This window comes from Gasterosteus aculeatus, chromosome 7 (assembly GCF_964276395.1).
Source record: "Gasterosteus aculeatus chromosome 7, fGasAcu3.hap1.1, whole genome shotgun sequence".
Taxonomy (NCBI): domain Eukaryota; kingdom Metazoa; phylum Chordata; class Actinopteri; order Perciformes; family Gasterosteidae; genus Gasterosteus; species Gasterosteus aculeatus.
In genome coordinates this window covers 18,589,476-18,617,150 of record NC_135694.1, presented here as the reverse complement: position 1 = coordinate 18,617,150, position 27,675 = coordinate 18,589,476, and the positions used below count along the sequence as shown (strand labels likewise).

Here is a 27,675-nt window from a genome sequence, read left to right as displayed (position 1 = left end):
GATGTATAAAAAAAATAAAAATCAGTGGCAGGATGTTTGTACTTGTACGCGGTTCCTGGTGACGGGAGGAAGCGTTTCATTCGCTTCTGCTCCATTTTGTACACAAACACAGGGACTGAATAATTGAAGAGCAGCTTGCATGTCCTGCACCGTACCGGGGGAACCGGCCTCTGGTGGCAGAGAGAGCAGTCAGGACGGGTCGGCTCTGTGTAGCAGCTGTTCGATGTTGGCGTTTGGCAGTACGGAGTAATTATTGGTTTTGTCTCAGCTGCTGTCCTATTTTATGCAGTTGACTGTATGAGAGTTGATGTTAAAAAGCACGCCGTCCATACTACCTCGAGTCTGCATGGGATCAGATGATGCGTGAGAGACTAGTTGAACCAGGACCACTTGGTGCTTTCTTCTTATTTACTTTCTTTAAGTACTTTCTTACTTTCTTTACTTACTTACTTTTTGGAAGTGATGTAATTAAGTCAGCTGACAGTATATCTGTGTGGTGCTTATGAGTTATAGTTGGTTTTCTGATTTGGGATTTCTTTTTGTCGATATTTAGCTTTTTCCCAGCCTCGTGTGAGCCACGATAACGCCGTCCATGTTTTTTTCATTCCGGGTAAGCGGCAGTGATCGGTATTTGCTGAGCTGCTTCAAAAGGAAGATGCCCAACTCACACACTGCACATTCTCTTGACTGCTTGATGTCTAAAAAAAACAACCTGCCGTCTGTCCCTCAAAGACATATGGGTTCCTATTCCTAACTAGGCCATTGTAAAGTAAGTGGGGCACAGTTCTGGCTCCTGGGGATCTTATCCCTGCATGCGGACAATTATGGTGAGGTCATATTTGCAGAAAGTTCTCCCCAAAAAGGTGAAAACAAAGAATATTCAACTAAAACTGGCCAGCTTTTTGATGAACTTTGATTTAAACAGCATGTTTGTGTCACAAAGCTGGAATAATTTGGTTGGTTGTTGCTCAGTTCCCTCCTATTTGAAACAAATAAACTACTATAATCTCAAGGGTAATATCCTCCTTTTGCCTCACTTCCTCATGAAGCCTTCACAGGCTTCATAGCAATGAGTGTGACCTGATCTACAATGAGGTGAGATGTTCCATGTTAGACCAGCGGGCCAGGCAGGAGTTCATCACGGGTTCTTGCCCGGAGACGTCTTTGTAGCATATGACGGGCCAGCAGGGGACAGACAAAAGCTCTTATATGAGCAAAATAGAAAAATAAAAAATAGTACATGCAGTGTGTTCCTCCTCAAATATGTCCTGAAGCACCCAGAGAAGTCACCTGATAAAAAAGCAGTGTAAATATGCCAAATTGGATGAACATTTTATTAATGAGGATCGCATATGTTATTGTCTCAAGTGGTTGGTGTCTACCTCGCTCCTATTACACATCAGGACATTATTTATTGAACTGCCAACTATTAGTTTCTACAAATGTTTGTTTTTGATGCTACTCTTTTCTTTCCGCTGAACTGTTGATGAAATATGTAAAGCAGTTTAGAGCAGGTTACCTGAAGCCGGGTCAATGACTTAGTTAGTCCTTTCCCTTTGGTTAGGTGCACGTCCACCAGCATCTAGTCCTCCCCCAGATGAGATTATTTCCCTCTGGACACCGAATGCACACCTTTAACAGTCTGTGACAACATGCTGTTGAAGATGGAAGAAACAAAGCCATTATTCTGTTGCTTTTTGATTGTTGGACATCTCTGTGGTGTTTTGGGGACCAAATATAATTTGTACTTTAATCCGGTGCTATTTGCATCGCTAAACATGTTTGCATTTGTTATATGGTTGCCTAATATTTTCTATATTGATTTGGTGTGTCTTTTCCTGCAGTAGTCATCATGCATTTAGTTAAAGGAAAGGAACAAGGAGAAAAATTGGCTTTTGTCAAAATGATTCACTTAGCATTTAGTTTCAATTAATTAATGAAAAGTTAGTCAGTGAATTACATGTATCTGGAGCTAACAATCTCATGAAAGTGTATTTACAATGTAACAGGATTGCACTGAGGATTCAGACAAAAATGTCAGCGCAGCAGTCAAGAGGCAGATGGCTTCTAGTAGAAAGTGTTATTAGAACAACAACGTCATGAAACAAAACAGATAATCAAGTTCAGCTCCAGTCTGTTCGCTAAACTAAACTTAAGGAATTCGACTGGGCCGCTATCTGACTTACTGGGATTTCTTTCGCCACCCTGGAGGTCTAAGGGAACCCCTTAAAAGGAAAGGAAACACTCCTTTCCTCCTTGCCCTGTGATGAGGAGATGACATCAGGTGTGTCACCTGGCACACCGGAGATCAATTCCCCTGATGGAGTACGTGAAAGGCTTTTGGCTGGAATGTTCACTCCCTCCACTATTCGGCCCCTTTACAACGAGCGTTTTTTTTTTTTTTTTTTTTTTTTTTTTTTTTTGATAAACGCAGTTTTACAAGTCAACCGTGTAGTTTTCAGATGGATTTTCTAGGAAGTGTAAAATGACGTGTTTATCTTTTGGCATTTTTTACTGACACGTGGGTAAAGAGAGCAACTTTGAATGAGCCTACTGATCATCTGCTGGGGGAGCTGGATACACAGGCACTTTAACGCATGAGGATAACGTCCCAGGAGGTTATTGAGCAATAGCTTCTCTTCTCTCTCAGGTGTAGTTCGCTGAAGCACAGCCATGATGAAATCGGGCGCCACAAGGGTGGGGCTGCCCAAGCCGGGACTCCAGGAGTGGACGAAGCAAGTCTCCGTGGCTCCGTCTTCCTCCAGCACCACCTCCACAGCCATGAAGACCTCCAGATCCTCCAGCACGCTGGCCTCGGACCAGCGCCACAGCAGGGTCGGTCACAGTCGCACTACAGCCTAACATGATGATACCTTATCACATGGAACCGGTCAAATCACGCTTTTGTTTTGACATTAAGCCTAATACTTGATACTAACAGCAGATGTGTTTCTAGCTGAAAAGAGCCAGCAGCGACGATGCCTTAACAAAGCCTGCTCCCGGAGCCGCGGCCTCGGGCTCCCGGATGAAGAAGACTGTGACCACTGGAGCCATCTCCGATCTCGCAGAGGCCCGCCCTCGCAGCCTGTCTGGTAGGAAACCATCACTAACTAACTCAGCAACTCGTTCCAGACTCTTTGTTTAGTGTAAAGCAATATGATGCTAAAAAGCCGCAGAAAACGGCTGTTCTCTTCACAACTTATGGATGTGATCTGTATATTGGGTCCAAGTTTAGAGGTCATCATACTTGAGTATGAAAGTAGTGGCACGAACCACATGTGACCGCTAGATGGCCACAGAGCGCCGCTGTAGCTGCCAGCTGCTGGTTGTAAGTGGAGGCTTGAGAGACGCTCCGTCCCCTGCACCTGGCGTCTTTTTCTAGAAACTGAAAGACTGGACGCGTTCACAGAACCTCCTCACACAACACCGGCTCAGCAGGCGATGTTTTAGATGACAGAGAATTTTGGTGGTGTTTTTGGCCGGTCTTTTGCCTTGGGGGTAAAAAATGGATGCAGGCAGGAGGATTCATAAAAGAATTTTGTGCTTGTCTGCTTGTCTTGTCTTTTGTGCTAAGTATTAACAACGTTCATCAAAAACACGTTTGTATGTTACGTTTGACAAACTACTTCTCCTGTGTGAGATTTACTGCATTTGTTTGTAGGGATTTTTTTAAGACTGACGTCACTTCATTAGAAAATTTTCTACAAGGGTTTTTTTTAGCGCCCGTCAAATGTCTCCCTCTTTTGCAACAAAGTTGTGCACTCACACGCTAATTTAGGAAACAGTGTGGAGAGGAATCTCGTGAAAACACGTCAAACTGCTCAACTTTATTGACTTGGACCGAACATTTGAGTCGTGCTCCTCAGATATGTTTAAGATTAAAAAAACAAAAAACATAGCCGCTGGTAAACGCTATATTGTGTCTATTTAACATTAGCAAGTTAAGAGGGCAAGCAGCTAGGGCAGGAAAGCCTTGGCTTGCTTGTTACAAGTCTCTGTGTTTATTGTTGGTGTTGCATTGAGGATGTGCTAAGGGAGTCCAGAGGAAGACCACCTCTGCATTTAGTGTACACGGGAATACAGCAATGATTCTAGAACTGTGTAATCATGTAATGAGAATATTGTAAAACCACTGTAATTTGTAATTATGAAACTAATCTATAGAATAATGCCAATGTACAGCTATATTGTATTTAACCAACCGAAATGCATGCATGTAACACTCGATCGCACCACAACGGATATTGACTGATAGACATTCGAAATCCGAGTTACATTGAACTCGCCAGGAGACCACTCCCAGGGGTGTGGACACTAACTTTCACACCTTTTTACTGGTCCGTATAAATGCCTGCAAGCACCCATTGTTCTAGAGTTCGCTGGTAGAGGCAACAGACCGTCCCTATGGGAGAGTCAATGAGCCCTGGGGCCTGTTTGCAGAGAGACCAGCGGCACCTCAGCCGACATATTCTTTTTAGCACAACACCCTTTTCTGTTATTAAATACTTTTGATTTTAACTCTTCAATACAAGATGTCTTCTGTCCATCCGGCGTTTCTTCATTTTGGAAAGTGTTTGCACTGCTTCACCAGAACCAGCTAGCTGTCTCACTGGTTTTGAGTCCTTTCCATACCGTTCACCCTGTGGATGATGTTAATCACGCCCTTGTTGGGGCCCCCTCATGTGATTGAAAAGAATACAGACATCTGATAGGCTACAGATAATTCCCCCGTAGGAAAATAATACTTAACGAATCAAGCAAGCGATTCTCAATAATACACACATACGTGCAAATAGGTAGACGTGTCAAGCAGTTTGTAAATGCAGGTTCACATTAAACATGTCAAATATACTGATCTACCATTCTGCATTGACAGATCTGTTATGTCTCTGGTCTTGCATGAGAACGCTGGAGGAACTGTTGAGATACCCGACAGTCTTAAGCTAATTTATGATTACATCAGACGCCGGGATGGATGGTGCCGTCTCCTGCATTTAACCACATTGCTGTGGACGGAGATTTGTGGTCCGTGCCATTTCATTTTCTACACATGAATCACACTTTCTTTCCTAGTCACTGAAAACACTTTTGGCTGCATTATCAACACGATGTCACAATAAACTCTTCTACGGTATTTTTATTATCTCTTAAATTGTGGGTTGGTATCGTACTTTTTTCACTGGAATGAGCACAGTAACCACAAATACAACTGATAGCAAAACATGTATTACGCGTACGGTAAACATGGCGGTTGACTATGGTTGCGATTTGTTTGCAGTAATTAGTGTTGTTTCCAGCATGTGATGGGAAAATCCTCTGAGAAGAGTTAAGTGTGTGGTTTTTGTGGCTCATCTACATATTGTGTGGATACTGTGCTCTAGCTAAACTCTCCTACAAAGTCTTGTGCTGAAGCAAAGGTAATTGAATTCTACTTGACAAAAGATTCAGAGGAGCTAAGAAACGACGGCCAAGTGAGCCTCTCCATTCTTCAAACGCAATCAGACCAGGATTTCAGCCGACTTTCATTGGATTGGGTTCGAAGTGTTTCCACACTCAAGGAAAAGTTTGTGATATATTCATCCTTGATACATGCTTCTAATGCAACAGTTTGACAAGCCAATCTCCACTAGTCAACCAGTGAATATTAATAATATTCTTGGTTCCAATTTTTTTTTTTTTCTCCCAGTTTTGATGCTGTTATGAAGTGAAGATCGGGGAGAGTGGCATCCTTTATCTAAAATAAATGATCTAAATCTGATCCAAAGCATCAGTCGGACAAAGCATTCTCTTTTTCGCTTCAGCAGAAACCTGCATTCTTTGCTTTTATGTGCTCCAATAAAGAGAAAGTAATGACATTAAGCGCAGTTACGCGTAATCATGTTCTCATGTCATGGGACAAATCCGTTTTTTCTGCACCTGGGTTGGGACTTTCCACATCAGTGCACAACAAGACATTTAACGACAGACGCGTTAAACAGGTCTCAGAAATCCAGCCAATCAGCAAGTGGAAAATACGATCCGACACCTGAAAGGGCAACAATGGTTAACTACGCGTGCAAGCTGTGACTCAATGCCCAGTTACTCAGCCTGACCTCAGGTTTCTGCTCGAATAGCCACACAGCATGCCATGATTTGAATATAGATTGGGGTGGTGATCTGTGGTATTTTTGAAGTCATTGATGTCGAGATGCAACGCCCTGTAGTGTCTCAAGTATTTGCATTCATTGGTATTGAGCTGGAACGCCCTGTAGTGTCTCGAGTGTTTCCATTCATCGATGTGGACGGAAAGTCTGTGAAGCACTGTTTTTGGGTGAAGAGAAGAAGAGCGAAATTTGCATTTTCTTCATGACATTTTGGAATAAACCCATTCATACTAATACGTGTCTTCAGGGTTTTCTTAGTGATAGGTCCTGTCATCAGTGCCGTCAGGTTCTTCATAAGCCGATCAGGCTCCGGCCTAGTAGATGTGTGACATTACACACTGATTTAATCAGGAATAACTCAGATCTGAGACCAACTGCATTAAAACTGTCATTATACCTTTTAGGCAGTAATTGAGTATTTTCTCAGAGGACGAGTACATCTTGTGATGACAGAATCCTCACTAGTGGTGAGAACCTGGTACGGTTATTAAGCCACGTCTCTTGTAATTGTACATTAATTTAGCAAATCATTGTTGGTTGGAATGACGACTGCTCTTTTATATCATTTTGACTGTACTCTCTCTCATCCACTTGTCCATCCAGGACGTGAATAAGCTGAGATGTGAATGATGGGTGTCATCGGACTCTGTCGTCTTTATTGTTGAGCACAAAAAACAAGATTGAAGCTCAGTGGCTACACATTGGTATTTGCTGAACCGTTCAGCTGACTGACGGTTTGCCCCCCCCCTGAATGCCCTCACAGCATGGTGCGCTAATGAGTCAAAACTGTTATTTTTGCTAATGGAGTCCCCCCCTATCCCACTTGGCACTTAACCAACTGGACCGTGCTGCCAGATGAGGAGTTGAACCCAGCCTCTTCCTGATGACTTATTTAAAACTCCTCCATTAATATTTCAGCAAAGCTTTCACTTGGAGAGGAGTCCCTGTGGAGTGTGCAAGGGGACGAGACCGGAGGAGACGACCCCCTCCTGCTCCATAAATAACAAGCCTGGTGGGGGCGGGGGGGCCGCAGGCCACAACGTCACAAATGGCAGCTTTAATGCGCTCACATTGATCGTTAACGTTTCGGTTGCAGCTAATGTAGCCTCGAACCACTAGCCTGATGCAGAGGAGGAGCAGGCCACAGCTGTCCGGTGACATTCACTTCTTTCTTTTCTCACACAACCACATTTTCAAGTTTTAAGTCTTCAAGTCAAACCGCTGACTCAAGTGTTATTACTGTAATGAGCCAGGTTTGGATTAGCTCCCGTCCTCGGCAAGAAAAGGCTTTTGTAAACGGTTATAAGCAGACTTTATTACCTGCTTTAAAGCCCACATTTGTGACTTGTAAGGTTACTCGGAATATCTGATCCACTTGGAGAACATGATTGGAAATAGAATACACAATTATTATAAGGGACAAAAGTTCTCACCCTATTTATTTTGCCTCATTTCATGGTTTATTCCATGTTGAACTTGTTTGTGTTTTGTCACAGCACCAGTTTGCAGGGAAGTTGGATGCAAGTTACAGTTAACGGTCACCGCCAAGGACAAGCAGAGCTGTGCATGCGCTTTACTATGCACAACTCAGACACCAGACTCAGCCGTAACATGTGGTCCCAGCAGGCCCGTGTTTGGGAGGCAGCAGAGAGAGAGAGAGCGAGAGAGAGAGCTCTCTCCTCATATCTGTCAGATGAATGAATCAAACACGCCTCAGTCCACAGCAACACCTCAGCCTGCATAAGCACTCAGCTGTAACAGACATAAGCTGACACACATGTACATGCAGATGGACACACACAGAAATAAGCACGCAACATGATTCACATCCTCTGTTCATTACACAACAAGGGTTATGGAAGGAGGCAATACCCTTACTCCTGTTTCTGTCTTCAACCATGACATAAACACACCTGGCAAACTTGGCTTCGACTTTGGGAGTTGCCCTTTATGAGAAGCTCGTGCCCTCAGCAAGTCCCTTAAAGATGGACGACAGAGAGAAATGGTCTCGCCAGATCGAGCAAGAGGCCGGTTTGGGCTCGCGGAGACTGACATCCAGTGGGGGGGGGGGACAGACATTCTTAGCTGGATTAGAGCCGTGTTTGTTTAACAAGGTAGATGTGCTGCTCAGAGATGAGGAGACATTTAAAAAAAATTGCCAGTTTATGTAACATTGATAAGATATAAAAGGAAACCGTATTGTATCAAAGGGCAGAATATTCAGCCTGACGTGGGCAGAATCTTGCAGCTTTTGTTCACCAGCTATGGGGGATTTATTTTTGCATACTGTAACAGCAAGCACTTTAAATGATATTGCTCTGGTATTCTGCTTATTCATTCTTATTTCCATGGATGTTTTCACCTCCTCAGAGGGAATAAACCATCCTTTGGTTGTTTAAGTGTCTGCTCTGTTTATTCTTACAGTTAAGACCGGGACATTAGTTGTCATTTCTCCAGTTTTCAACTGCTGTAAAGGTATTTTTGTTACTGGGTATTACACTCATATAAATGTTTTTGGCCCATATATGAATCATAATGATCACTTAATTAATGACAGCAATTTGCCTATGGCGTGTAGAGGAGGAAATCAGAACGTTCAAGTGGCATTTGCAGTGGTTCTCCCGATTAGAAACAATGAGATGGGGACCCAAAAAAGAGACCAGAGCAACTGAAGACAAGTCATTCTTCCCACTTGCTTTCTCCATGTAGCTCATGCCATGATAAATATTTAACATGTGCATACATTGTGAATGAGAAAGGACCGAACAAAAGCAAGTCTTGCTGCAATCGCTAAAAATTAGAGCACCACCCCCGTACACATGCAGGCACATACACGCTGGCCTCTTATCCCCTTGGACCCGCACCTCCGTCCCCTGACGATAAAGACTTTTTGTTGGGAAATTGCAGATGTGATTTTGTGAGCGGGGAGACTTTGTGAGATCGCTGTCTAGTTCTCTTTAAGAGACCCGAGCTGCACTGTCCCCCTCTGCCAAAAATTCAAATAGGTCCTTCCTGCTTCCCTCTCTCCCTTTTTATTAACTTGTCTTTTCAGTAGCAGTGGGAGGGCCGGTGCATCTCACCATTGTTCAACTGGTATTGATGAGAGTAAACTGTCGGACTGCAGTGGAGGAGGTGTGTTAGTGTGTGGGTGTGTTTGTGTGGCCACGGCAAGCCACTCCCCCTCTGGGCTGATTCCAGTCATCACAGCAGTAATGAAGAGCACACGACGCTGCCCCTCCACCCTCCTGCCAGTGTGACATAGTGTCACGCACACATTCTCTCACACACACACACAAGCAGTCACTCCTCACACATGCATGAACACAGTCATCCGCACAGCCCTGGGAGGGCGGGCAGAACAGGCAAGCAGAGCAGGAGGAGGGAAGGATAAGAAGGATCCCTCTCTATGTGACTGACGGCCGCTGGTTGTGGGCGCTTCACACAACCCACTCACACACACGCACGCTTCTCTCCTCCTCCTCCCCCCCCCCCCGCAGCCACGGATCTTTGGACTAGTCCGCCCCGGCGTGGAGAGTGGGAGACGCAGAGCAGACCAACATGGGGAACCAGGCGGGGAGACCGGAGGAAACTGAGTCAGGTCTGCTTCTGTTGTTGTTGTTTGCCTCAGGATCACATCTCCCGTGTTTGTGTGTCGACCTACGAGACAAAGATGGGCGTTTTTTTTTTTTTTTTTTCATGAATGCAAAAGAGCCGATGAGATCATCTTTTGTCTTGTCGTGTCAGAGTGCATCTCTGACACGACAAGTCCTGACAGATGAGTGAGGAGCGAATGAGTGACGGGTACCAATCGTTGTGTTATAGGAGCACAAGTTTGGTTCGTTAAGCTCCGATCTTGTGCCATCATTTGTGATGCGAGCACGGCCACGTTCCCTGTGTGTGAAATTACAAATTTTGTGTGTGGAGGCATGGGAAGGGGGGTGAAAGTGCTAAGTGATATTTGCTTGACGGTAAGCATGAGGGGACGTGTCAGAGGAGATGGTATTAGCAGTCTCATCACTCCGCTTTCCCCCGAGCTCACTGCGCCTCAGAAACTCCTCCACCAACCTCCTGAATCTAACAAGGATTTGCATCTTCTTTGTATATGTGCGCTCTCTTTCTCTCTGTCTCTGTGTGTGTGTCCATCTATATTAAGAGATATATCTGTAGCCTAGTGTATTTACTCTGTGTATTTGTTAACAGAACTTCATAATGTTGTGATTGTTTTCATACAAACATAAATGGATGCTGGCGCAACATACCAGAAACAGTAGAACCATGCTAGGGCCATAGGCATGGACACACACACACACAATGCCAAATAGAGTGAAGTATTTTGTCAGCAGTGGGTGTTGAACTGCATCACTTCATGGCTGTAGTGTGTGTGTGTGTGTGTGTGTGTGTGTGTGTGTGTTGCTTGAAGATAGAGCATGGTATGCTCGCACCGGGAGGCAATGGTAGCAAGCTGCTGCATGCTTGAAAAGATTAGCTGTTTCCTCCCCCCCCCCCCCCGTACCCCCCACACACACACAGACATACAGCGTGAGCAGGATATAACCTACACGAAACCAAAGATTGTTTAGTCAAAAAGTAGGAACAAAGGAGGATAACCTATCAGTCTTCAATGTCACTAATTATTCTCCTAAATATTAAGTAAAATTGGTCTGTTTAGAGATTTTCATATTGGTTTGTGGAAGCATGTGGGATTGAATGATGAAATGAGTAAAACGTCTGCTCAGCCAGAGAAAACAGTACGCCATCCGTTACACTCCCCATAATCAATCATGTTCTGAGAAATATTCAAACTCTGCTTGGTACAGTCCTTCATGATTCCACCTCCACTGTGAAATTAACCAGTCGGCAACAGTTTTAATTGAGTTACTCATAGAAATCAGCACACTCTATTTTCTCAACTGAGCCTCTATAGCAAATGAATGATTGATTTTCAAATGGCCTGATTTTTATTTATTTTGGTTGCCCCTGACAAGAGGCTTTAAATGCCAAGAGAGCTCCCCAAAGAGACGCAAAATCATCACCACCTCCCGAGGCCCTGCAGAAGTCTGCAAGTAAACGGGCAGACGTTTAAAAACCTCTAACAGAAACGGTAGCTCAGTGTCATCATTTGTCAATATCCATCTTCAGCTCAATTTACATGAGCTTAACTTCTGCCCAGCTGAGGCTCGGAAAGCACAAAGTTCTGCTGCTGGAAGTAAGGAAAGAAATGTGGGAACGGGAGGAACCCGTCCTGATTTGCTCGACACCGTTATCTCTGAAGTGGGAGGCCAAACGCGTAAGCTGTCCGCTGCCGTGATAAGGAGGTCGTTATCGAAGCCAAATTACAGCCAAGGCTACTGCAGCGAGCCTCTCTGTCTCCCCGCTGGCTCACTGCATTACATTACTATTCTCATTCTGCATTGGTGCTGATAGAGGTAACTCCGCTCAGATGAGGCAGATTTGATCACTATAATTGCAAAATGAAATGTAAATCCAACCCTTTCTGGTGAGCTTCAGTCAATCTGTTGGTTCAGGTGACCTCTTAAATCTAAACATATTGCCAACCGACAATATAGTGAGAAACCGCAGTCATGCGTGTGCGTCTGCTAAAGGACATTTTTATTGGTTTCAGTTTCCTAGCAGAGTTAAGTGGCTCTTCAGTGACCGCCAGGCAACAGTATATTGTCTGCTGCTGGCTTCAGAAGCTTGGTGACATTGTGACTTCTTGCAGGTTTTATGACTGCACATACGATTCATAAATCTCAAACGAGCAGGTGATCAAAAGCCTTTTGTGTCGTGCTTAAATAGAATCAGGTTCACTTGGTCCTTTCAGTTCAGGCATTTCATCCTCCGCTAAACGGCCGTCCTCTCGGACTCATAGTCTTCTTCAGACATTCCGATGTCTTTGCCTATTGCCATTATTTTACCAGCTGCCTTTTATGTCAAATATATCACAGCATTTAACTTCTAACACTAGTGTGAAACGCGAATGTTTCTGAGGAAGCTCGGCTGCAATGTGCCTGGCGGGTAGCTCTCCCATCCAGAGCAGGATTCAACAGGACAGAACGTGTAAATACTGCACGTGTGTCATCAACTATCACAACATCTTACCGGAGCGCATTGACGTCGAGCAGGGATTCAACGCGAGGAAGCGAGTTTGTCCAGCCTCTAATCGCCGGGACGCTGGGAGGAAGTTACATCAGTCATACTTTCCACGGCAGTTAACAGTTGGTCCAGTGAACAAACACACCGCGCTTTCCTTTTAGAGCGGCGTGTTTGCAGAGGAAGGTGTGTGTGTGTGTTGTTTAAGTGTCCTGAACTGGAAGCTGCAGCCCAGACACCAAAGTTGGTGTATCGTAGGCTGATTTGTGGCTGAGCAACTAACAGCGGGTGTATAGAATTGACACACCAGAGCCCTTTGAGTTGGATCTGACGTGAGACCGTGTGTTGATGATATGAGCATCTTCCCTCTCACCGCCTGGCGTTTCTCTGGATGACTCTTCCCTGAGAGTGGACTTGGGGATACCAGGTGCCATCTTGTTGTTGTTCTATGAAGTGACACAGCGGAGCTCCCTGTGCTTGAATGCAGCGCTTCTCTTTACCTTGCCATCTTTTACATAATACTGGTTCGACTGAGCTCTCTTTGTTGGTTTTGTTTTAAGCTGCAGAAAGTGAGCCAAAGCAGACAAAGTATTAGAAATTTCTGTTTGTTTTTTTGTTTACGGCTTAATATTTCTACAGAATTTGTGTTAGTAAAATTTTTGTGGCCAATCCAGGAAAAAAAAAGATCACATCCTTCTTCATCCTCCGGCTAAGATGTAAATTTTTAAAACTAAGTTTAGCAACAATCAATCTGTTGCCCATCACACACACTGATCCTATAAACCGGCAGTCATGTAGACGGCATTCTGCTATTCCGTCAGTGAGCTCCTTCTTAAACTCTTTTCCATGTGAAGGATAAAGAAGGTCCTCTCTCCGTTGGCCAGCTCTTGGATATCTCTGGAGGGTATTTGCTCCATACATGGTGTAAAGCGGAGGGGATCAGCACAAGGATACTGTGTTAAAGGTCTTAACGTGCAGGCCAATTGAAATGATTCAATCAAAATGATTAAAGGAGCCTAAGGAGCCGGGCCAAGTGGCCCTCTGTGGCTTGCCAGGTCTCTTGTTGCGCCTCCACGCTGTGCCGCAGCGGAAGCACAGAGCTGTTCACTTCTCAGGCAGGAAAGAAACCCCTCAGATTAAACCCTGTGATGTCTCTATTCATAAAAGCAGGGTGAGGGGTTTGCCTGATCAGTTGTAAGCACGATTAACGTGCCACCTGCTGACTGGAGAGGCATGGTATTGACATGAACCAGTCAAAGCTTAATAATTTCTTAAGCCTTTCCTCTTTCCTCTTCATGATATTCCTTTTTGATTTTTCAAGTTTTGTTATTTTATATGCTATATTATTGTCCCATGAACTCTGCTAATGAGCATTTATCTTCATCTCCTCGTGTGTCCTGCACATCAGCTACTGAAAGAGCAGACTTTCCTCTGACTCCCATCACACTAACACACTTCCCACAAATACTGTTCGTGTTATTACAGATGTTATTTATTTCCAGCTTATGTTTTGCCCTCATGCACTTGGTTATACTGAAGCGTTTGGACTGAGCCTGCAGATCATATCGTACTGTAGCAACTTCGATATGCAGATTACAAATATCTTTTGCAGTTAGAAAAATATTCTAAAACTAGCCAAAATATCGGTGGTCCAGCTGACAAAATAAAACCTAGTGGATTTAATGGGTGTAAAATTCACCATTTTATGAATGCGCTTAAACATTTAGCCAAATGTAAATGTTATTTTTGGATGAACTCACATCAGTCTTTTTAAACTCTGCTGCAAACAGTCAGTGAATCTGCGCCGCTTCATCATGTAGTTGAGAATATCTGGTTTTCACAGCCGACAAGTGCAAACACTGCTCCTAGAAAGAAATCTGATTGTCCTGTTTGCTTTATTTATCACTTTTGCATAGGATGTCCTCTCCTAGGAACAAAGCAGAGTCAGATTCCAACAGTGTTTTAGGAAATATTGTGTGACACCGGATAAAACATTCCTGTAATCACGCCACGTTTATCTCTATTACAAAACGTATTATTCCAACTTGTGTACTTTGGGTTTGAAGATGTTATAATGAACACATTTGTATCCTCAACAAGTAAGTGTTGTCATGGTTCCCTGTGCTGTACCGTGAGGTTTTCATGCAGCTTACCGTGCCGTCTAATGTCTGCTCAGTCACTGACGGCCAGTAAGAGGAAAGGAATGCCTCCGAGTCCCGGTGTCTGACCCGTGGGCGCCTGTTGACCTTTTTCATGCCCTGGCAGTTGGACAACAGGAAGGCCAGAAACACACACACACACACACACACACACACACATGCGCTGTTTTGTCTCTTTCCATTTCCACCTGACTGAAAAAACCTCACACAACATTTCCTGGAACACTGAAGGAATGGCAAAGGAAAGGCGGCGAGACATTCCCGTTCCACGGCTTTGTTTGTGAGGATGACGAAGCAGTGCGTCATTTCAGGTGCCAACTCTCTGACACTTGACCATTAATTCACAACGGCGGCGGCGGCCGCGACGACTCCTCCCCCGTGAGCCCACTGTTCTCTAAATTGAAGACTCTGTGCACTCTGCTCACAATGTACTCTGTCACTCTGTACTCTGGCAGGGAGACTGGCCGCTGTTAACCGGCACGGTGCTGGACCGCGTCCAGCCACACGGCCCCGGCCGTGATTTGAAAGCTTATCTTCATTAGACAGAAACCAGTAGAGTGCATTACTGTGATCAGGGAAACGACTTCCCTGGGAATAACTGACTAGTTGGAGTATTGGAAGTCAGTTTGTGCAAATACTTTAGATTAAATGTAAACAACAGAATAAGTCCCTAGTCTCTCTCTTCCATCAGGTTTTGGTATTCGTCTGAGCCGGAGACATCTTTGGCTGGTGGCGTTGTCTCTTTCGTCCATCAGTCTCTTTCTTCAGATTTGGCATAAAACGTCCATTCGAGGATGAACTGATTTTAGTTTTGGTGGTCATGTTATACATGTGATGTATCTAGGTCAAATTTTAAACACACGTCCACTTGGATTCGAGGTCTGACGGATTAGATTTAAGTGGTCAAAGGTGACTTCTATATAAACGATGACCTTTATTTAGGCTTTTAAACGTACTATTATTAGTGTATCTGAAACTGTTTCTAAGATATTGAATATAAAAGATTTCCTTTTCCTCCAAAACCGGTGATTGACTGCATTTGCTCTTTGGAGCTAGACACCGTCCACTGCTTGAGGATTTATTCCTTGCTGTATGAAGAGAAGCTGTGAGCCAGTTAACTGCCCACTCCGCTCAATCTCGTAGATTTAGTGCTTCTCGGAGCTGGCCATTGATGGTCCTGGAACTGAGCCGACCTGCATCAAAAACTGCACTAAAGTACAACAAAGCTAACTCTTCAACCATCTTGCTCTTGGATATTTTTGTTTTGAATTGTAAAAGAAAGATTTGTGCCCTAGACGTCTTTTTCTGTGAGGACCGTAGAGAGCTGTAGTTATTGTGGCCTCTTGAGCACCAAACAGTGTACAGATTTCACCACATTAAACTGACCTGGCTGAACAGCACTAATGTGATGTGTGTGGGTTTTATGATGGGGCGGACATTTCATTTGGAAATCCCTCTCTGCATTTCTTCCACCATTAATCTCAGCTAGAGCAATTGGAGGTTAATTGCCTCTTTTCAGGGACGTCTCCGCCTCAATTCATCCAATCTTTGTCACCTTTTTATTTTAGATGATGCTGATGGTTGTCAAATGCATTCAAGAGACGTCTTGTGGTGTGATGTCAGAGACGTTCCTTTGTTATTGACTCTGTCTGGCAATGTGGGGATGTAAAAATTGAAATAATAAACATCCAGTTGCTGTGTTGGTCCTGGAAAGAGATTGTTGAACTGAGGTGCCATTTTTGGATCGACCAGATGCACTCGTTCACCGTCAGCACGGACGGCCAATTTTAGCATTAGAAAATATCATTTTTTACCATTGTTTTCATAGCCAACTGTTGATCTTTTTCTGATCTTTATTTTAGGCTTATATTCCCAGAAATAGAGATCCTCTGACTATCGGATTGTACTCGAGCAGCGGTTTCTTTCTCTCCAGGATACTTCAGCCTGTGCGGACTCCTGGCATCTAGTGTGTGTTGTCAGTTCTGTGTGCACACTAAGCCGCTGTGATGATGTCACTGTTAAAGACGTGGACGATCCACATCAGATGAGTGAGTTCATGTGCTCCATCTGGGCTTTGTTCACTAAAAGCTTTAGAGGAAAACCGAATATGAAGGAATCCAACCTGATCGGACTGATCTTAATCCCATCTAACAGCTCTCTCTCCCCCCAACAAGGCCCTGACGTCCCTGTATTTATTGCCACGTCCAATCTGTATATGGCCATGAAATGGCTGAAAGGGAAAGGTGTGTCATTCTTTTTCTGCCTCGTCTGAATGAAGCCTTCTGGTAAATAGTAATTTATCTAGTCTTAACATCTCCCATGTGGCGGTACGTAATGTCTGTCAGTCACAGCTCCATCCTCCTCTGAAGTGGAGTTTTGAGTGGCACACTGGATCTCTGTCAGTGCAGCAAGTTCATCAAAGTGATCGGGATGAAGTGCCGCATTTGTTAATGTGAACTTTACATGAAAGCTATTATTTTTCAAAGAGTGCCTGATCCCACTGACATCCAGAACTGACGGACCTGAGGCTTATTCTGCCACTCTTCCTTTCTACAGTGTCTGTTTTTACTTAAAATCTCACCCTCTATTGTTTACTCAACAATTATCACCAGCAAGCCCGCATAACTTTTTTTAACCACAGCTGCACACTCTGAGAATGCTAAACGGCTTTGAACCCCAGTGTTTGTGCCGGCGTTGGCAGCTTCTGCCACAGTTGCCTGTTTATTCAATGAGTTGCTACAAAGTGCCCATCAATGTGCTTAAAGAACCCACAGGGATTTCCATCCCAAACTAGGCCATTTGTTTGTGGATTTTGGGTTGTGCGTGTTTGTGTGTGCACGCTGCTATGGCCGATGTGTCACAGCCTGTCTAGCCTCTGCTCAGTGGGTTTGTTGATGAGGAGGATAATGTATGCGTGTGAGAGCCACACAGGGCCACTCTGTCTGAGCACGGCTGAAACAGAGTGCACGTGCACAGGGACCTTTGTCATCCTTTGAAAACAAGCAGCCCCCTTGTGTCCGCGTCGCCATTCGCGCTGATGTTTGGAAAATAAACAATAAACCGTTGTCGGGCGGCACCGTGCTCACGCTGAGTAAATGCTCTTCATATCTGAGAGGGGTCTGGAAAAAGGCTGATGACTTCTGAAATGCCACAGTGGAGCTGTGCTGCAGCGATGAATGACGATAGGCGCACAGTGGCAGGCAGATGCTCTGTTGTCCGAGCAGAGGACAATATGTGACTAGGGTACAGGGACCAGCGACATAAAACCGCTGAATGATGCAGGCATCTGAATGTGACTCGCTGTCCATTGAACTCATCCAACAGTGTCATTACGCGTTGTTAACAAATCCACGGTCCCAGCATGTCTGCACCCTGATTCCATTGACCTTCTCTTCTGAAGGGCAAGCGTGCTGCGTTGCAATTCTACTGAGAAATGTTTTATTTTCTAAACTTTACCATTTCCTGACTGTGAACTGGAACCCTTGTCCAGTCAGTGCTGCCAATATTGCAGTCCAGGTGAATCAACATTAGATTATCTAAATCTAAAACCATGTAATGTTATTGATTACTTTGTTTTTGTAGAGTTTGCAGGGATTGTAGCAATACTTCCCTTTTTCATTTAAACAATATTACACATTTCTATTGCAAATTTGTGAATGTAGGTTATAGTTATTTAAATGTATTGCTAATGTTTCAAGATTTGAACTTGAAAGGGATGTATTGACAGTATTGTATTAGTCAATAAAGTGTAGCTGAAATAGGAATAAAAACCCATTTTCTCCCATGTTCACATTTTTAAATCAGAACACTCTGCCGTCTGCTTTGCTTCTGGTCTACGGCAAAAGGGGATTTGATCTCTGAGGTGCTGGAACACGATTTCATTTGTACCCGTTTTGATCTTGTCTGCAGGTGTACACGCAGCCAAGAAGTCTGGTATCCCGGCTCCTCGAGAGATCCCTGTATCCATAACGAGAGACCGCATATCTCTGAGGGACCAGCTTCGAAGCTCCACCACTAAGAAGATGGTCTCGAGTGCCAGCACCTCCAGCCTTTCCACCCTGGCAAAGCCGACACGCAGTTCAACCAAGTCCCGGGGAGATGCAGAGGGCCAGGAGAGGGGCCTTCTGGAGAGCCAGGTGAAAGAGCTGCTGGCTGAGGCGAAGGCCAAAGACTTGGAGATCAGCAATCTCAGGACGGAGTTGAAGTGTTGCAAAGGCAAAGCCTCCAACTCTGTTTCGTGGGAAAAGCCCACTGAAGTTGGAGAGCAGGGACAGGCGGCGGAGGGCCTGGCGCTGGTTGGGGAGCTGAGAGAGAAGAACGGGAAGTTTCAGAGAGAGCTGGCGGCACTTCGGGAGGAAAACCAGGCACTGAAGCAAAAGCTGCTCTGCTTGGAGGCCTCCCCTCTCTCCAGTACAAACTCAAGCAGCCCTTCCAAGCCTTTGGTGAATGGCCTGCACTCAGAATCCAACTCAACGCCGCAGGACAGTCTTCCGTGTGCTGCCAGACCTCTCAAACCCTCCGTCTCTTCCAGCTCTGACATCACCAAGGACTCCCCATCACCCGACTCCTCAGAGTTTGAGAAGATCCCATCTTGTTCAGAGTCTGTGTGCAGCGGTGTCAGTGAAGAAGTCGTTGCAGTAACCAATGCGGGGGGGGCGCACGCGTCAGTGGAGAGCCTGAAGGAAAAGATTAACAAGATGGAGGAGAGCCACCACAGTATGGCCGAGGAGCTGCAGGCGACTCTGCAGGAGCTGGCCGACCAGCAGCAAGTGGTGCAGGAGCTGACGGCTGAGAACGAGCGCCTGGCCGAGGAGAAGTGCCTCCTGCAGACCTCCCTTCAACAGCAGAGGGAGCGCCTGGAGATGCTGGCCCAGAAGAACGAGGCGCTTGCTGGTCGACTGCAGGAGCAGGCGCAGGCTCAGGCCCAGAGGGACGAGGAGCTGGGAAGTCAAGGGCCTCGGCTGGCCGAGCTGGAGCAAAGGTATGCCGAGCAGGTTGAGAGCTCGCGCTTCGAGCGGGAAAAGCTGGTGGACATCCAGCAGCAGCTGACTGGCAGCTTACGGGCTCTGGAGGAGGAGAACCAGGAGGCCCAGGGCCAGGCGCGCTGCCTCAGAGAGGAGGTGGGCAGGCTGCAGGCCCAGCTGGACAGAGCGTTGGAGGCCGGAGGTCAGTCAGCACAGGCTGCCGAGGAGCACAGAGCGGCAGCAGATGGTCTCAGGCTGGAAAACGGCAGGCTGAAGGTGCAGGTGGACATCGAGAGGCAAAAGGTCGGTGAGCTGAAGGCCATGCAGAGCGCCAGTGACGGCACTGAGGTGCAGAATTTGCTGAAAACTGCGCACGCTGAGAGAGACCGGCTGGAGGTGGAGCTGACGGAGCTCAGGCAGGAGCTGCTACAGGCCCAGGCCGACACTGAGCAAGTGCGCTCCACCATGTCCAAGGTAGGAGGCAACACACAGTGCAGTAATGGTAGATATTACTCTATTTCACAGTTACTCACAGAATTCAGTCATGGTGTAAAAAGGGAATTATTATTTTTCCCTGAATAGAACATGTTTTTGAGCCTAATGTCAACAAAGCTTCAAATGAACCCTTTAAAAACTAGACTATGTTGGTCTCTTCACAATGTTTTTTGCTTGGTTGCTTGTGTTGTGCTAAGGGCTGGATGTGAAAACTGGGGATGGAATTATTCTGTGTGGGACTCCCTATTAAAAAAAGTATTATGTTAGTAATCTCATTAGTCTTGTATTTGTTCCCGAAACAACAATCTCTCCATATTGACTAACATTGGAGAAAGTGAAGGTTCACTCGTCCAGAAGCAGTTCATTACTTTTAGTTCAGATTCTCTGTTGGCAAAGCGTTTATTTTCAGGAATAGTTTTCAAAGTGAACAGAATGCATCTGCGATATGTTTATTACTTGCTAATGGATTAAAAAAAGGGGTCAAAAGGGCAAACATGAATGTTTTTGATCATTTTTGGCAGACCCACACACACACACCGATTTTCCACAGTGTTTCAGACTTGCAGTCCTTTTTTTATCACTTCACCACATGAAGTCATGTTCACTCAAATAGTTTTCAAATGATCCTCGGGAGTCACTTTGGTTTTCCCCTTCAACAACAGAACGGCTCGGGCCGTGTAAGTTCATTTCGGGGGTTGTGGATTCCAGATTTGGGCGTGTTGCCGTCATCTCAGGGATGTTGTCATTGTTGGACTGTAACTGTAGTGCCGACCCGAGGGACGGCCACCAGTATGTGGTCCTCCTGAGTCACGCTCCTGTCCTCTGCCACATGGGCGTGAGGCCGTTCCACACATCATCCCGATCCATTAGAGCCACGTGGTGAGAGGGACGCAGTCCTGCTCAACTACATGACTTATTCTAGTATATTGTGCTTTCTGGGTGACAGCGAGCATCATGGAACACTGACTTCAGCTGGTACGTAATTCAATAGTTGACGCAATGAACACATTGAAGCGGTCGGATCTGATCAGCCTGAATCCATATTTCCATGACTGTCACCTTGCTTGTTAGTATTGTGCCCAAACACTCGTGGTCAGACATAGTTAAGCTCTCGGTTAACAGCAAAACAGGTTACATTTACCCTTATTTATATGCAGCTTTTATCATATTTGAAAATCTGCTTTACTTGAGTGACAGATGTGGATGCTGCACCAGCCTATGCGAAAAGAATACGATGCATGAGGGTAATCAGAATCACTGTGGTTACTTTTACTTTACTGCTTGATTTTAAAAAGTTTCTTTTCATCAGATCGACTGGGGAAGATCTAACTTGGTAGGTGAAGGACCGGTAGGGGTGATGTGGTTTGGGGGGAGTGAATGTTGGGTGAGCAGACAGTCAGAGTGAGAAAATGATGCAAGGCAGGTTGGATGTAACACCAGTAGTTTATTTCCTTTTTGTAAGCTTGATATTTATCCTGTGTGCTGCATCAAAAACATAAACAAAGATACAATTAAATTAAATAACTGAGTGGTCAATCAAACAACAAACAATCCTTCGCAGGTCACAAAAAGGCATCACAAAGGCATACAAATTAAACAATCAAAAGGATAAATTGAATTGACCACTCACGTGAACTTGAATACGCACACTTCAGGATACGCTGGAGTACTGGCAGGGAGTGGAAAAAGGTGAACTGCCAGGGGAGCAGACTATTTATAGCCAGCAGGTGAAGCTTGATTGAGTCCAACAGATTCACCAGTCATTCATAAAGAAATTAACAGAAAAAAAGCCCAGGTTCCAGGGAGTCTTTTCAGTAGGTGAAAAAAGGAAGCGTTGAGGCCGATTAAAACACATTGCTGGCAAAAAGAACCCCCTTTAAGTAATGTTCTATAACTTGCTGACACACAATAAGTGCATTGTGTTTAGAGTTCATGTAGAATAGAGACCATGAAACCCCCCACAGAATAAGCACACAATTTAGATCAGACTTGCATAATGGACTTACTTGACTTACTGACTTTTTTTCTAATTGCACCATCAGCCTTCAAACGGTACCAGACCTCGACACATTGAAGCCAGCTTTAATTACGTGTTGGTCAGTGGCTCCCGCACACATACGGCTTCTCATTTTCATCCAGCCATTAAAAAGTCAGATGCTGCTTCATATTTGTCGAGCTCATCTTTTATCTAATGATTGGAAAGACATGAATGTAAGAAAACGCCAAAAGGAATGTGATCCCTGCACCAGAGTGATGTCGGGAAGGTCATAAAATGACATTTTATTGAGTCAAATGTGACTTTAACGCTTCCATCTAATGACGGCCGGCCATGAGATTCACGTGACACGTTGCCCCTTTTTCTTTTCCTCCATTTCTGTTCCTGAACCCACGATCCTCTCACAAATACGCACGCGCAGGTGGAGACCAAATGCCATCAGCTGCAGGAGCGGGCTGAGATGAGGGAGCAGGAGCTCAGCAGCCGGGTGTCTTCGGTAGAGGAGGCCGGGATCCAGGCTGAGAACCAGGTGAAGGAGCTGAAGGAGACCATTTTTGAGCTGGAGGACCAGGTGGAGCAGCAGAGGGCCGTCAACTGCCACACCAACCAAGCCGTCCTGGACATGGAGAGTATGTTCCTCTCACTGCCGATATTATTCATGGAGGTTTGGTTTATTCAAGGGCTACTGTGTTGGATGGGTTAGTTTCAGCCGTGTGTCCCTGATGACAAACCTTGCTGTCCCCAGCTGAGTGAGAAACTGCCTTAAATGACTGCACTCTGCTCCAACTAGGAGACATTAATACAGATGGGTCTGCAGTGGTTTCTATATAGACTTCTAGAGTGGTCGAATATGTCCAGATGTAACTAACTTTTATGGGAGCATATTTGTTAAAGCTCGACTGATAGTTTGGTTTTGATTGCTGTGATTCTGCCCTGAATCTACAGTACGATGTCCCTTGAAACACTTTGAATAACTTCTCATTGCAGATCTCGTCAAAAAGCTGGAGGAGCAGAAAGGCGAAGCAGACCGACAACTGAAAGTCTTGAGCAGGCAGATAAAGGTAGGAGTCTTCGATATGAAAACCCATGTGTTTGTTTGAATTGAAATTACAATTTTTGGTTGGAAATGGTTAAGGTGGTTTTTAAAGATAGTTTGGACACACCTTTTCAGAATAAGAAAGTGTGTCCAAACTTTCGACTGGTTCTTTATCAGGGAAATTAGTATTTTTGCAATCTTTTAAGGGCAGGATGATGTTCTAGTGCTCAGTTACCTTCTTGTCGTTTTGCCACAATCATCTGTCCTGCGATTGTTATTCCTGTAGCGTCCATGTAGGCTGTTGAGACCGCCTGCAGGTTTTTTTTTTTTTACATTATACATACAAACTTCTTTTTTGTTCCTTACAATAAACATGAAGTTTCCTGCTGTCCCATCTTTATAACTGTGTAGTCTTCTCTTTTATCTTTATCACTAGAAGATGCTAACGTACAGCTTAAAGTCATAACAAAAAACAACTTATTGTTAGTTATGGCTTTAAGCTGTTGTAGTATTGCTTGTTTGTTATGCCTGGGTTTTTTGTACTTTGAGCTATACACAAAAATTGGTTAATTTTGTCAAAGAGCTTGAAGAGCAGAAAGATTTTCCCACATGTTAAACCTGATCATTGTTACGGCTGGATGTCGTTTTCAAAAGGTTGTAAACTGTATTTTACTGAACAGTAGATGTTTGCCTGAACAACACTGAATACAGGCCTACATTTTATTTCCCTGTTTAAATTTAAGCAATTCTAAAGGTTCCTGAAATCTGGTTTGGATATTTTTTTCCCTTTTTACCTACTCAGTGAAATCCTAGAAAATCGCATCCAGTTAAATCCAAAGAATACTCAAACAATTCCTCCTGTCTGTGTGGATTAGCGGGTCTTGACTTGCTTCTTCCAGTATGTTAAACATAGATATCCATACGCTTGTTACTTTAGGACGAAAAAGAAGAGTGGCGTAGGTTCCAGGCAGACCTCCAGACGGCAGTGGTGGTGGCAAATGACATCAAGGTGGAGGCCCAGCAGGAGCTGCGTATGCTCCGGAGGCAGCTGCAGGAGGAACAGGATCGCAGTGCAAAGCTCTCTACGGACCTCGAAGCCCTGCAGGGTGTCAGGTACCATCTCCTCCATACAAATTTGTATTTAGGCCCCTCCCACTCCACCAATCACCCAGCTCCCGTCTGTTTAGCATCGGGCTGCAGTTCCTTGTTCTCTGAAGCTAATGGAGACATAAAGTACCTGCCAGAGTCTCGCCGTATCCCCATCCAATGATGACACGAACAGTGACATATTACAACTTTAACTCTCAAGAATTGCTTGCTTAAGAGGTTTTCCCAAATTCCTCCCTGTTGTTAGAGCAATATGAAATATTAAACTGGATGTGTTCATGTCTTGGTATTTTAGATTTTACAAGATTAAATCTTATTTTAGAGTTTAGGTTTCTGGGATTTGGCAGACTCTGTTGGCAAATTAGTCTCCTGCGGTATTTCCCTCTGTGTATTCTCCTTCTTTAAGCTGCTGCCCTCTGTCTCCCCTTTCCACTCTGAGCATTGCCCTATAGGAACATTTAAAGCAGTTCACAACAAACTACAGAAGGTTCATTAGTGGAAATAATGATTGTATGAGAAGGCGGAGAAGTGTTATTTGCACAGAAGCTGCTTTGAAGGGTTTTGCAGTGCAACACAGAAGACAGTTCTTCTCCGCCAAACATTTCACGCTAGTGTGTCACAGAATGTAGGGTTTGCAGTGGGCTTGTCGTGGCCATGCAGTGATGTGATCGATGTACTTAGTGTTGCATTGGTCTTTGTATGGTTGGACTGTATATACACATATATGTGTGTCCAAATGTCATGGTGTTTTTGACAGTTTTGTCCCCTTTAATTATGATGCTAGGTCACATACTTTCTGTGGCAAATTCTGTTTATTATTTTATTTGTACTAAAACATATTCAGCGTACTACACCAGCTTAAAAACCTCATTACAGCCGTATTGGTCTATGAGAAATATTTGGTTTAAAACCAAATATGTCTTTTTGAAATTTCATGCAGTCCAATTTAGTGTAAGATTTTGTTGGTCTGAGACCACGGCTAAAACGAGATTAGCTGTTACGCTGCGTCCGCCCCCCACCTTCCCCACCATCAGCAGCTCCCTGTGAGGACCCTGTCAAAGACGCCCCTATGACCCGCCTCCCTATGTAAAGTCCAGGTGAGTTCCCTGTCAGCCCTGCAGCATGCATCCCCCTCCTCTGTGCTGCTGCTCACCGAGTCTGTGTTTGGCTTTGTGTTGCTGCTGCACCTGTGTCACTCTGTCAGTCTTTCTGTTTGCTGGCTGTCTGCACCTTCGGGAGTATCTTAGATTTCTGGTTTTCTTTGCCCTCATTCTCTAAACCTGCAGTTCAAGTCGATGTATCTGGTGCCACCTGCAGTTCTTTGAATGAATAACCCTCCCACGTTTTGGTTGAGATGGCAGGTTTGGCTGCACGGCATGACTGGATTAAACTCATGCTATGCATCACGTGCTCAGAAAAGTGTGCATAGCGTCTTCATCACTGAGTAAATTAGCCTTACTAGACATTATGAGGGACCTTATTGATTCTGTTATGTATGCATGGAATGGAGTTTTTAAAAAGACCAAAAGTGCTCGGAGGTCTGCTTTTCATAAGGGCACTGTTCACAAGAAATGTAAGATCTCAAGATTTGCTGCACATGAACAAATACAATTTGAATACAGTATAAATGAGATAATCTTCCCTCTTCTTGTCTTTTTTTCAGAAAAAGCACCGGAGCCACTTTTGACACAAAGACGGCAGTAGAAGGGCACTAGACAAATAACCCCCCACTACGTGAAGACAGTGTTATTGTTGCACTTATTTACTTTCTGCACCATTCAAAATGCAATGTGTTGAACCGGTCTCATTCAAAGACATTTTGACCAGATGTAGTACAGAGTCTCACCATCCTCAAACTAGCTTCAATTTCTTTACCTGTCTGAGGGAACCTTTTCAAAAGGAATTCTGTTTTTTTTGTTTCTCAATTAAGCTATTTCTTTGTTTGTAAATGTGAAAGAAACCGAAGACTCCTTTTCATACTGTGCAAAGCTGATTTGTGCCTTTTTAGGAAGTTGAGATGGTACAGTAGAGGGTAATAATCTGTTATATCAAAAAAATTCCACTTGGACCTCTGCCTGCTTACTTTAAACTCAACATGTAGGATCACTTAATTTGAAGATTTAAGTTTTTCTTTGGTCCTGAAATGAAAGTGAATGCAGTACCATTATTGTGCCAGTAGGTGGTAGTATATAACACACAATTACATACAGGGGTCATCAATGTGGACAGACTGGCATTATTGTCTCTGTCGCTTTTTGTATATGTATTGTTGATGATTGCTGTGTTTCTTTTTTTTTATCCCCAGATAGAATAACCAGGATGAGTTTAATGTCAGCCATGTTGGAGGATCCAGATCACTGCCAAAATTAGATATTAAGACTTCCACAAACAGCCGTACCTCAGAGTCATGTTTTACTATCTTCCACTATGCCAAAAGGTTTATAGTCCATTTAGACACAACACGTAAGATTACTGTGCAATCTATTTCTGAAATGACTGTTTCCGCTGTAGGATGAGTTGCTCATTTTCTATCCTTCCCCTTTTCAGCAATGTTACTGATGAGGATAGAATAGATAATCAAACACATGAACCTTAAAAGGACACAACTCTTTAATACATGTTGATCAATGTTGAATCGCTATTTTAAACGTATTGAGAGATTTCTTCAGCATCCTTGTTGCACACTTGATCACTTTTCACATGGTTGATTTATTTGACCGTTGAGCCAGACTCGTACACATTGTCCTGTGTAGTCGTAGTATAAAAGCATATTGCAGGATCTCAGGTTCCTTTTTATCATAAAAATTCAATACTTTTATTGAAAGCCATGAAGTTCTACCAGATAAGGTACTGGGGCTCAAAATGTAAACATTTGGATGTGCTCGAAAATACCATCTATAGATCAACAAGATGGTGAATGTGTAATACTTCCTTTTGTCGCCTCTGTAAAGCCATTGACTAAACAAAACATTGAATGTGTTAATTTATTGTGCAAAAAGAGGCTGTTTCTGTGCCTGTGAAAGAATACTTAAGTGATCGTATATCTGTTTGACTGTTGCTTATTAGGCAAATGAATAAATTACATTACACAAGTCCAACTGTAGTCGTCTCTCTTTCAGTACATTCTATAGGGGTGAGTATAAGAAACAAATTCCTTACTTGTCATTTCTCACTGATAAAGAAATCCCAATCCCCTTACTCTGTGGCCTGGAGTCCAATGTCCAACGGGGGGGAAAGGGATCCAAAGGGCCTTGATGACGGCTCAGATTTAGTGTTCCAATTTTAAATCTGCTGTTGCTCATTTGGTTATTGACCGTTCTTCTGTTCACATGTTGTTTACATCTTATCAATGCACTCGGTAAACCTCTTATTCTAGAACAAACCAGCATGAAATCCTAAAATAAACTGTAAAGTTAAGTTTACAAATGCACATGCGGTCTCCTCAGACTTTCCCCTCTTCAGGTGTATTTTTAGTACATGTCTCTACACCACAACCCTGTTCATCTCTGTCGGTTAGGTCCCACGGTAACGAGGTGATGGTGTCCGACACCTACAGCCAGTGGAGCGGCACCTGCATGACCCCGACCACACCCTCCGACGCCAGCGGAGATGCCGACTCGGAGCCTGGAGCTACTGTCAAATCCCTCATTAAGTCCTTTGATACTGTTGTCCAGAGTGAGCG

The 27,675-nt window shown here is 44.3% G+C and overlaps 1 protein-coding gene across 6 annotated transcripts in view; it reads left to right on the top strand.

Annotated features, from left to right (window-relative positions):
* specc1 (sperm antigen with calponin homology and coiled-coil domains 1) overlaps positions 1-27,675 on the top strand; it is a 53,266-nt gene that overhangs the window by 8,332 nt on the left and 17,259 nt on the right. For 4 of the 6 annotated variants that reach the window (XM_040182179.2, XM_040182180.2, XM_040182181.2 and 1 more), the window contains exons 2-8: positions 2,651-2,835; positions 2,957-3,092; positions 18,305-19,833; positions 22,272-22,479; positions 22,838-22,911; positions 23,824-23,999; positions 27,511-27,668. In XM_040182179.2, the coding sequence (XP_040038113.2) occupies positions 2,674-2,835; positions 2,957-3,092; positions 18,305-19,833; positions 22,272-22,479; positions 22,838-22,911; positions 23,824-23,999; positions 27,511-27,668 (2,443 nt within the window). In that variant the 5' untranslated portion in view covers positions 2,651-2,673. Of the gene's footprint in view, positions 1-2,650; positions 2,836-2,956; positions 3,093-9,640; positions 9,742-18,304; positions 19,834-22,271; positions 22,480-22,837; positions 22,912-23,823; positions 24,000-27,510; positions 27,669-27,675 lie in introns of all 6 variants that reach the window. The other 2 variants (XM_078106211.1, XM_078106212.1) reach the window with 1 other exon arrangement.